The 12,068-nt window shown below is 30.6% G+C and overlaps 1 protein-coding gene across 1 annotated transcript; it reads right to left on the minus strand.

Annotated features, from left to right (window-relative positions):
• Positions 1-3,268: 3,268 nt before the first annotated feature.
• Positions 3,269-11,323, minus strand: LOC131849287 (syntaxin-7). Its single transcript, XM_059199325.1, has 7 exons — positions 11,213-11,323; positions 9,432-9,501; positions 8,796-8,946; positions 7,159-7,252; positions 5,104-5,228; positions 4,294-4,449; positions 3,269-3,845 (listed from the first exon to the last, which is right to left on the minus strand). The coding sequence occupies exons 1-7, from the start codon at positions 11,319-11,321 to the stop codon at positions 3,759-3,761; spliced, it is 792 nt and encodes a 263-aa protein (XP_059055308.1). The 5' UTR covers positions 11,322-11,323; the 3' UTR covers positions 3,269-3,758.
• Between the last annotated feature and the right edge of the window lie 745 nt (positions 11,324-12,068).

Below are 12,068 nucleotides of genomic sequence, written 5' to 3' on the forward strand. Positions count from 1 at the left end.
GCCATTAAAAAAAAAAGTGAACAATATCCTTTAATATAGAAGAACCTAATTATAGGTACACCTAGTATAGTATATCGACAGTGTTACAGCACCGTCAAACACAGTTAAAAAACACTACGGACTTAAATTATGAATACATATTGCCAAGTCTGATATATTTTATCACGGCCTTTCTATATATGAAGGTACGTGCACACATATTCAGTTACAAGATATACACCTATTACTTTAAAACTAGTAATTTAGAATCAATTATTTAATTTTAGAATCAAATTAACTATTTTTCTAGTAGGCACATGAAGCTATTATTAAGAATTTGATTGATTATAATTTGGAATCAAATTTTCAATGATATAATTAAGAAATTGTTTTAGATCTTGTTTCTAACTAAATCTATAATTAATAAATAAATAAATCAGTTAAAATTATTTAAAATTAATTTATGATTATTAAAATAATTATATATGAATAACAATCAGATTATTAAGATTTAAAATCTTTCTACAGAGTAGATAATGTTCTATAGACAGATAATCAATTCGTCAATTCTCCATCCCAACATCTAATGTGACTTCTGCATGCTGTTCTACAAAGATGACACTTTTATGAAAGGATTTTTGAGTCTCTATAACAATCAATAAATCAGTAAACAAATATCATTCATCATGAAAATGTTGCCGTGTCATCTTACTTTTTTTCTTTCTTGATACATTTTAGCTTACTGTGCCAAACTGAAATAATTTGGACGTTTCTACTATCGAATATGCTTATAGTAATTAATAATAATTAAGAGGAAGAAGGTAGGTACTGGTTATTTATGTTGCACTAAATTAAAATTATTAAACGAAATATATCATTAGGACTTAAATATGGACAGCTCCGCAATACATCGCAAATTTTAAAATATCATTGCAATTTACCTCTAAAATTATATAAGCATATATATAAAGAACATACTAAGTGACTTGTATTAATCAATAAATATAAAACCTTAGTAATAAGAATCTAGAAGTAGTGGTTAATACAGGTTGCATTGTTACAAGGTACAATAATCATATTACTTATTGTTCAAACGTTTCATAATCATATATAATAAATAAGCTACGGGTTGTAAACTAAACAACAAATCCAAGAGTGATATATACCCAGTTTGAAACTAAGCAAACTTTTATTATTGATAGATATTGGACATCTGATATTTGGCCTTTCAATTTTTATTATATTAAAATATAAAATATACATTTTCATCAATACCAAGACCAATATAATTACATACTCGTAAATACAAATGTTTTGTGATGTACAGGATCAAAACTGCAACCAACAGACAAATAGTTGTCTATTAAAAAATCAAAATAGCGTACATATCTTTGGAATTACTGATAAAAATTATATTATAATAAATAGACACTAAACATTGAATCGAAATATAGAGAAAAAATAATATGATTGCGATTGTTTTAATGACGTTTGTTTCAAAGCCAACAAAAATAGTTACTCTTAGGGTTTGGTAAACCCTAAAAGCCACTATTCCTGTTCGCCTAGTACAGCAATATCGGCCTGTCTACTCTAGAAAATAATTACAATAAAGTTACATTTCGTGCCCTGAGGAGATAAAAACCATTGCTCCTAAGAATATCCTTCAAATCTTCTTTCTTTCGAGCACAATAGATCTATGTAGGTTGCAGTGCTAAGGTCCAAAGCACCAAATAGTGGTCAATGAAAGAACTAACTGACATTGTCCTCGACTTATTCGGTTCAGTATTGATATTTTTCCAAAATAAGGAGCACAAAAATGGATTGGAACGAAGTTATTATTGAGATTAGACTCCAGAGTAGATCTGCAGAAATGCAAAAATGTAAGTAGGTAGGACGGTATTAATCCACTAACTTTATGCCTATATTACCAAATAAAATCATTAGTAGTAATTAATATACAAATTTATCACATGCAAATATACATAATAAGTTTCGATAAAAATATTGTATTTCATTTTAAAATTATATTATTCAATGTTAGACAATGGCTGTCTTGTTTCACTTTTATTTTGGCAATAATATTTTGATAATCAATTTGCCAAAATAAAAGCAAAACAGGATCACAAAACATTAATGAAAGTGTAATATTAAAAGTACATGCATATAAAATAATAAATTAATATAAAACGTCTATAAAATGATATAGATTATTCGGTTTTACAGTAGCAATCAAATATTTTATAGATTGGTAGTTAAAACATTTTAATACAAGCCTATTAATAGGTATCAGTTACAAACTAAACAGTTGAAAGGATCTTAATGAGATTTGACGTAAGTAATGATCATTGGGACTAACGTAGGCCATTCTTTTATACAAAAAAAATCACCAAAATAGATATAAAAACCATGCTACTACGTAATCAAAATCTAAAGTCAATTGCAACAGAAATAGGTTTATATATTAATGAACGGTCGTGAAGTCTTAGATATTCATACCTACATTTTAGGCACATTAAGTATTAAGGATCAAAAACGGGTCTCATAATAACGTGTTAGCGAAAAACAACATCCTAAACAGTATCAGCTATGCGGTATCACGAAAAAATATTATAGGTCGTACCAAAATCATTCCATACATTTCTCAGTTTATTTAACAGTGGAGTTAGACCAAGTGTTCGTCAATAAACAAACACGTGGAAAATTCAGCATTTTAGATAGATTTTAAACCCACGTTGGTATCTAGAGTATACAGATAAGATATATTACTTTGAAATACAATACAAACGCCTATACATTTAAATATTAATTCAAAGTTCAATGAATTCCAGCAATGTACGTTCATTCCAAAAAGTGCAATGGAAAATGTCATTCCAACTGAAAACATAATTTCCTTTCTGTAACATATTTCAGAAACCATTAAATATAAGGATACTTAAATATTTTCTTGTAGCAAACTATAAAGGTAATCAATCACAGGACATCTCCCAAAAGATAGAGTAAGCACAGCCTCTCACTAGTCCGGGCAATCCAAAATTTCCACCGTAAGCCGAGATTTAAATTATTTTTGGAAAGCCATCCTAATTTTTATACATGTATGTATATGACTGTCATTAATAGTAAACTTTTTATAATTTTTACTTGTAATTTATAAAATGTTACGCGACTACATAATACTGATTACAACTGGATTATATTGTCACGATATAATAACTATCAAATTGTATGCAATTGTATGGAAACCCATTTAAATTATCATCAACGACAAGCATCATTACGTTAGGCTATTATTGTTTGTTGTTTTAGAATAGATTCAGAAAGTATTTTATATAAATACCACCTACTTTAAATTGTATGGCCAATATCTCCACTATAATGCAAGAAATAAATTAAAATAGTTTTAAAGAAATGTTATGAAACAATATGGCATCTCATGAAATATGACCAAATATATATTTTTTATACATATCATAATATTATAAATAATATACCTTCACGTAAGGTTTGTCCGATAGAGTAGCATTATCAATGTGGACGCCGTGAAAGTGACACATGTTCTAATATAAGATATCATACGGTAAATTATAAAAGCACCCAATATCAATAATTTTATTATTAACAATTTTACCGTACCTTCCGTGCCTACAGGTACCGCCAATACTTACCACTAAACATACGCAAACATTACATGTTTACAAAGGAAATACATGTTCGCATTCAATACAATAATAGTTACATTCAAAGCTCAGCCAAGTGTGCCCTGTATATTCCAGCCGATTATCTCAATTATAGAAGATAATTATTAGAATGATCAGAATGACTATTGCGAGTACAATACCCAAGTATACCTTCTTCTTTCGCAGTTTGTTCTGAAATTAAAAAAAAACATCAGTTATAAGGTGTACTTATGAAGGGACATTATTGAAACAAGGCTTGTTATATACACCAGCAACCCGCAATAGCAAAGCTAAGATTTTGCAGTGTCCTTATAACAAAATCCACTCTCTCTCTGTCTCATAATAGATATTAGTTTATATGTACTAATAAATACATACATTATTTTCACGGAGATGAACTTCTTTAGAATTCTGTCATCATATGATAGATATCACATGATAGTGTGATATTTGTGGTACGGCTCAGGTATGTACCATTTCCCATCTGTTAGTTTGTTTGTCATTCCATTTCATGCCTCTTATCCTCCAATTTACCTTTCAACCGAAACAGCCTCAGCAAAAAGAGCTTCTTGAAAATTACTGTAGGTAGAATGCACTTTTACATAATCCATCAAAAGGTAAAAAAATATCAAAAATTTACCTTGTAACTGGCAGCTTCGGTAAGTTGGTGAGTTCCAGCCTCAACTCTCTCTGAAGCATACTCTACATTGGACTCGATCGAGTCCACCACTGAGCCCTGGTCGTGGATCATCTGCCCAAGATCCTTAAATATCTGGTTCACATCCATTATGTCGCTCTGCAAATACAAACAAGATGTAGTAGTTATTATATAACTATAGTGATTAATACACATTATTTATATTGTTAACCAGGTCTTAATTTTATGGTACATAAAGGTTTCTCTTGACGTTTCGAAATAAGATGAACTTATTTTTAAATGTTTGTGGTTAATATATATATTTAACCCTACTAGGTTGCAATAGAAGTGATCACGAGCTGACGTGGTAACGTCGAGAGAAGTAAATACCTTTATTTACTATAAAATTATTTGTGCTAAGACCCAGTTAATAATATAAACAAGATACTAGTCGGTAAACTAGCAGACACATATTATCGAAAAGAAGGATTATTAATAATAGACATATGATTATTTATTGCTATTTTTTTACAGATTTCTTGTTAAGAATTTGTAATAGAGCACCCACTAACATCCACTATCTGCTTCTTGGCAGCTCTTCTCAACTGTAGTAGCTAGATACGAAATTATGACTGTAACAAGGTAAAAACTTCCTTTTGGAAAATGGCTCTTCTTTATATGCCGTCTCCTACTGGAGGTTGCATCGTCATAGCGGTCTTAATTTTGTCCGTCGCTGTTCTGAACAGGGTTCTAGTGCTAATCCCAACCCACTGTCTTAAGTTATTTAACCCTGAAAAAAAAAAGGCATTTTACCTCGAGCTGCCTGATGTCCCTCTCCCTCTCCTCGAGCTCCAGTAGCTCTCTCTCGCTCTGCATCGTCAGCTGCTCCTGCTTGCGAACATTTGTTTCGCCCATCTCCACCAAATCCTTATTATCGTCTGCACAAAAAAGAAGTTTTATTATAATTTAACGTTGTCATATGATTTTACCCAAATACATCGTAAAGCAGAATGTATACAGTACCACTTACATATTTGTCTTTTTTTTATTATTGTACTATTTTTAAACCGCGTACACAGCGACAGTATAATAAATTACGTTTTAGTCGTAATTATGAGTTTATTATTATAATTGCGGCTTCGTGAACATATAAAATAAATATATAAAAATTTTGTAAATATATTTTTGACAGGATAACAAGAAAGTACTACATCTACGTCATACAGCATCATAGAAAGATATTGCTGTATTTTACTACACAATACTTATGATTTATTATTCATTATCACGACTTAATCAACATATTATTACTTAGTAATTAAATCACTTATCTTGTAATATGACATTATAAGATCGACTATACCTACTCTACTTGAATTAACAAATTAAATTGAAACTATAGTCATTATTTCAAATGTATGTCGCGTATGATGAATTCATTTTCCTGTACTTACATAAACCACAGTATCATTCGTTATAGAAGGAAATCTATTAGGTTTTATCAATTATGTACATATTCAATATTGTATATTTCAAACATGTTCATGTTTAAACCGTTCAAATTAGTTCTATTGTATTATTTTTGTAAGGGATGATAATGATATGGCGCATCCACCTGTACTAACGGTGTACTATATGGGGAACTAATGGAAGATAATACTATCAGCATGAGATCAATTAGCCTATCATGACACGGTGGTTACTAGGACTACAATAAGAATCTTTAGTCTCTATTGAATTAGCTTCCACTGTCTGTTCACTTAGTTCTTTTAAACTACGCAACTGATGTTAATACAGTTGTTGGCAATAGATAGTTGTTTTAAGAGGAAGATATAGATATATGTATAATAAATGTACACCCGTGCGAAGCCGGGGCGGGTAGTTATTATATTACCATCAATCGATAGCGAACTACAAATATCAACTAAATTAATTTTATACTCTATTATAAATAAACAGCGCTGATTAGTACGTGTGAATGCGACAGTGAGTGTTATCTATATATATCTCCTTGATAAAACTCACACCCACCCTATCGTTGCCTCATTATCGTCCTTCACAATAAGCATACATTACGTTTTAAGAGTTATCACTGGGTTATCATCAAAAGATGAAGAAACCGAAATTAAAACAAAATCTGCAGAAAAGAAATGTTATTCAGAAAATTATTGACAATAATTGTGTTGGTCTAAGTTATGAGGACTCGATTCTCAGTTCATTCAGTAAATTAATGAGCAGCGCTCTTGTTGGTGGAGCTTTTACCACTTTCTACGATCTTCCATCATACTCTTTAAACCTCGATACGACACGACTTCTATTCTGTCTTTCATTTGCTTGATGTAGCGGTGCTTTGATCTTCCACTACCCCTCTTTCCTTCTATCTTTCCCTAAATAATTACCTTCATAAATTCGACTATAGGTATTTATTCAATTATTATTCATAGTGCAGAGCTATTTACCGTAATTTTTCATGGACTGAAAAATTACGGTAAATATCTCTGCACTCACTCAGTCCATCAATATATATAAATGTGTTGTCCGGAAAAAATATTCCATAATATTTACGACTGCCGCGACTCATATAGTCGTATCCTGTTAGTTTGTCAGTTTTACTATTATTAATCTTTTGTGTAACGTAATCAAAAAGTAATTGTTATTTGTATTTTTTTTTATGGATAAACATTTACATTTTACAGAGACCTTCGTTTTCAATGTTTTCAGCTACAACTGAGAAAAAGAGACCGACATTTAGTCACGATTTCAAATGAAACTGTCGAATACAGCGAATCCGAATTCTACATAATTTTACAGTGTTAGTTCCTAGAAGTGTAAAAATATATAGGTATAAAACAAGATATATATACTCACTACTCAGAGCGAAGGGATCACCGATGTTTATCGACTGCGATTTCACTTTCTTCACATCTTCTTTGTTTTTCTGGGCAGCAGATCTTTGTGTGGCCTGTAAAAATTAAATAAGCGAATGTCTAAATATTATTTTGTATACGTACAAAACGTGTTCAACGAAAACCAATATATTAATTATGTTAACATTTCTACAGCATCTTTAATTATTTCTATTTACGCATAAATTTATCTATGATTTATATCAGTGTACATTTTTATAAGACTTTCCTACGTAAATTTGATAAATATGTAAAACAATTTATTGTCAAGTTTCGTTTACGTAGTTTGTACAAAAGAAAGAGTATTATAATAGCGACATGTTTTTTCCCCTTTCTTTCCTTGATACAAGTGTTGTAAAACCTTCCTTATGGAAAAGTACAACATGATACCATACAATAGAAAAAAAAATAGAAATAAATAGTGCTGAAATAAAATATTTGTTGCACTCTAGAAGATATCGCTATACAGTACGATTAGACAAGTGTTAAAAGTATTAATTTCATTGTCATAATCTTGTTAATTAAATTGAGTACTATAATAATGTTTAACAATTTGTATATGTATGTTATTATATTCAATGCATAATACGTAATATCGAGCATCTGAAAATATTTTTACAAAAGTTCTTGATAACTAACTTGAGACTATTACCGTCATTGTCGTCATAACAATTCTTGTAGGACCACCGCTGTGCACCCCGTAGGGGTGTAATTTATTTATATTATCACGCTAACCCGACTCCGAGAGGACGAAGGGGATTATTGATAATGGATACTAGTGGCTCCATTACTAGCTATCTATTATTAATTCATTTATATTTAATCAACAGCCTAAAAAAATAGTTTAAAGATTGTAGTCTTAAAATTGACGACACTTCTATACAAGCTTTTATCTCCCCTTTCAACCTCTTACAACGTATGTCCTTTCTTAAAGTATAAAAGCGTAGTAGTAGTAAAAGCGACTGACAAGCAGTTGCTTTCATTAATTATTATTAGTAAGGATGTAAATAATTAAGTAATGAATTTATCTACACTATCTAAAATAGTTTACTGTTTTACTGTTACATATATATATATATATGTAATATTAGTACTTGTTTTATTTCATGTAATTATATAATAGTATAAAAGGACTCAATATCCCTTACTCATCATATTGAAACGCGCAACCTTGTTTGTTTTTATTTATGTACTGCACAAAGGAAACCCTACAACAAACGATTTACAATATGTCATTACGCACATGCGATTTAGACTTAATCATATACGAATAGAATTAAAATATTGCATGACTTGCCACGGTAGGTAGCTAACGCCGTCTTTGATATTTTGATAAGTATTCAATTGTTGTTTGTGTTTATTTCAAGATAACTAAAGCAGACACACTTAAAATAGTCAAAACGTTACAAAGTAAGTACGTAAAAAGACAAGGCCTAATACAAAGTAGTCCGCTTAGGCACGTCTATCTTATATATTTATTATGTTGATGATATAGCAGAAAAATACTAGGTACGAAGGCTTTATACTACCATATGCATATTCCAATCACATAAACAAAAGAAAGGTGAGCAATGAATATCTTATGTGAGAAAAACGCACCTGGAATGCATTGAGTGTGGCCATGTACTCATCGTTTAGGCGGTTCCGTTCGAGTTTGCTGGCCGGCTGGTCTGTGGGCACTTTCATCAGCTCCATCAATAATGATGAAGTATCCTTGGCCAGTTTTTGTGTGTAATTCTGGATCTGACGTCTGTTTATCAGATAAAATAACTGTGTTAAGCCTCAATAATGTAGCCGTTTAACAAAAGAGCCTAACTTCCAAAGGTTAGATTCTAGCATGATACAAACTATTTGCATTCATAAATAAGATTGTTTCCTATTGACATTTATCTATAATTACCATATATATAGGTTTTTCTTATAAATGTTCTCTCTTTTGCACTAATGTACCAAGCTTTCCCTCTGTGACCTTTTACTTATCTTAGAGATTTAGGTAGGTCAATAATCGAGTAATACAAGAAAATAATTTCTATTACAATAATACTGTGTATGACAAGGTTGCCCAACATAGAGTCAATAATGTAACAAGTCCAGTGTTAGTCGGAATGCTTTTCTCTCTTTATTTATTATATTAGTAGAAAATACAAAAACAATAGCCATTAATATTAATACTGCACAGAGGATTTTCATGGAAATAACTTTAGAACTTCACAAAGACTATACATAACCACTTACAATTGATTTCTTAGCTCTTGTGAATCCTGAGGTGTCTGGAGCTGGTTAACCATCTTTGTCATTGAAGACACTGTAAAATGTGATGATTATTGGACTAAAATCAAGAATTAAATAGTAGTAGCAGTAAAATTAAACACTTTTTAATAGTACTTTTTTTTTAATCTTTCACTCTTTGTGAATGCTGTCTCATCATAACAAGTAGGTAAATGAAACTTGCATGTAGCTCTTTTAAATAATTGTTGTATCTTTACATTTTTAAATTGAAATGTGTGAATACAACCACAAACTAACACTAATTCATTAGAGTCTAAATATAAATTACATAATAAACCCCTTAAGTAACCAAATATTGCAAGATAAAATCAGTTGTGGAGATTAGACCAGATCAGTCCCTACAAGCAGCACTCGTTTACAAGCCATCACTGCCATCACTGCCATCAATGTGCTCAACCATGTTTTAGGGAGCCCAATGACCCACCACAAACAATGTGAGCATGACTACTAAAGACACTCAGCCACATCATAGCTACTATCATGTGATAGCGTCTACTATAACATTTGCACTTTACATAAGATGGCATGTGGCAATCAATACCAAAACCACTATTATCAAGAAAGCAATAAGAAAACAACTTAAAATTTTGTCGGAAAATAAAATTCACTAGGTATTATTGTCATCTAATAATTCATCTAACCTACATATAGGGATTTTTCCACAAAATTTACTCTACACTCCCCTTTTCAAGTAACTCAGTATGAAAAACATACAAAATACATGTTAAGTATCAGATAACATCCATGTTTTTTGTTATTCTTGGTTTCATTAGTTTCACCATTGTTATAAAAAATACACCTATTGTCCTTCAACAAATTTTTAATTAATCCTAATGATTAATTAAACTGTTTACATAAAAACTAATAAAACCTTATCAATACATCACACAGAAGATTATTTTAATGCATAGTTTTTACTGAACGATTGTTGTATGATATTGGTCGCACATTAATATCAATACATATTATAAAAATCTCTCTCTCTCTAGTCTCTGGTCACTGGTACGTGAGAAAAACTATTGTTCACAGATTTTTTTGGTCGAGCGCCAAAATTATGCTCCCTCCTTACAAAAATTATTTTGTTAAGATTCTATTTACACTATAAATAAAGTATTGTTAGGGGACTTTATTAATGTATTGTCTTCCTGACTATATATGCTACATGGTGGTGGGGACAGCATTTTTGGGGATTATGTCCGTAATCAAATGTATTGTATGCTATCATGTCCCCAGCAACTATTCCTCCCCTTTGTCTTTAGTACTAGAACCCAAAATAAGGACTGTTAGAATTTTTGTATTGTTGTCTGTATGTTTGTGCATACTAATGAAAAAGAGGGTTTACAGTTAACCCATTGTAGCAATTTCACCTAAAATTAATCTCAATTGTTACAAATAAGTCCCTATTACTGACAATCATCTCTCCTGTTAGTTGAGCAGTCATTTTTATTAAAGTATCTAGAAATGTAATGTGGTGGACTGTGATTATGATCCCAAAATATAGTTAAGTGCAATGATGGTTGATTCAGTAATTATTTGCATAATCAGATAATGATTGTAGGTACTGGTTTGTACTGTTCTCTATAAATATCTGTCAGGTATATTTTATGTCTATCCTAATAAAATTATTTTGTAAGTATGGGCAGTCATTTGTCCCTAAGTGAACTGATATCCTTGTAAACTATGGGTAAATTGAATAATTGTATCATATGCGCAGAAGTATTACTCACCATTCTGAGATATTTTCTTGATATTGCTAGCAATTGTTTGTGAGAGACGCTTGAAATTATTTGCGCCCTCGTCGTAGGTAACGCCTCCTTGATACGAAGTCTCCATCATGTCTAATTAATTAACAATAGACTTTATCAGACATTATTAAAAAAAACACAATGTACATATATCTTTATAAACACATTTATATTACCTGCTTTGTAATTGTCACGTAGATTTTAGATTCGGCGTCAATATCTATTATTATGTTGCTAATTTATTCCGAAACAGCGTACAATTATTTTTCTAGACAGAACTACTTTAAATTAAGAAAATAATGAAAATTTTCATAAATTTATGCGTGTTGTATGAATCAGTATATCACCAGAATGAAAGAACAAAAATGTACAATTTGATTCAATTTGACGACTTTGACGTGAAACCTACTTATCTATACAGCAAAAATTATTAATTTGTACTAACTACGACTGACTAGTGTTGACGGCGGATGATCAAGTGGATGACATTGATTGACGGACACAATAGATTTTTTTTTATTTCATCTTTATTCAATACTAAAAAAAATAATAACGTGCGGGAACACACGCAATATTTTGACTATTTTTAGTAATAATAAATAAAACATTTTCAACGATTTAGTCATTTTTCTATGTCTTTACCTATGCATTTAGAAAAATACACATTGAAGAATTTCTATCAGTAATCTAGTACCCGTAAGTCACGTTCTGCTTTGTTTGGTACTAGATAGCGCTGAGTGAATTTTCACTGAACTCCTTGACCTTTTGATATATCAAATATATTTTGATAAATCTATATAAATCTTAATAATAAAATAAATCTATATATACGCAGGAC

This window comes from Achroia grisella, unplaced genomic scaffold (genome assembly GCF_030625045.1).
Source record: "Achroia grisella isolate CSIRO2021 unplaced genomic scaffold, CSIRO_AGI_Agris_v1 utg640, whole genome shotgun sequence".
In the NCBI taxonomy this organism is placed as follows: Eukaryota; Metazoa; Arthropoda; class Insecta; order Lepidoptera; family Pyralidae; genus Achroia; species Achroia grisella.

Excerpts from the sequence above, each read along its gene's own strand:
- LOC131849287 (XM_059199325.1), bottom strand. The coding sequence starts at position 11,321 with ATGATGGAGACTTCGTATCAAGGAGGCGTTACCTACGACGAGGGCGCA. Across the intron at positions 7,253-8,795 it reads CCACACTCAATGCATTCCAG|GCCACACAAAGATCTGCTGC; the intron begins GTGCGTTTTTCT and ends TAATTTTTACAG. Across the intron at positions 4,450-5,103 it reads GGGACATCAGGCAGCTCGAG|AGCGACATAATGGATGTGAA; the intron begins GTAAAATGCCTT and ends TTGTATTTGCAG.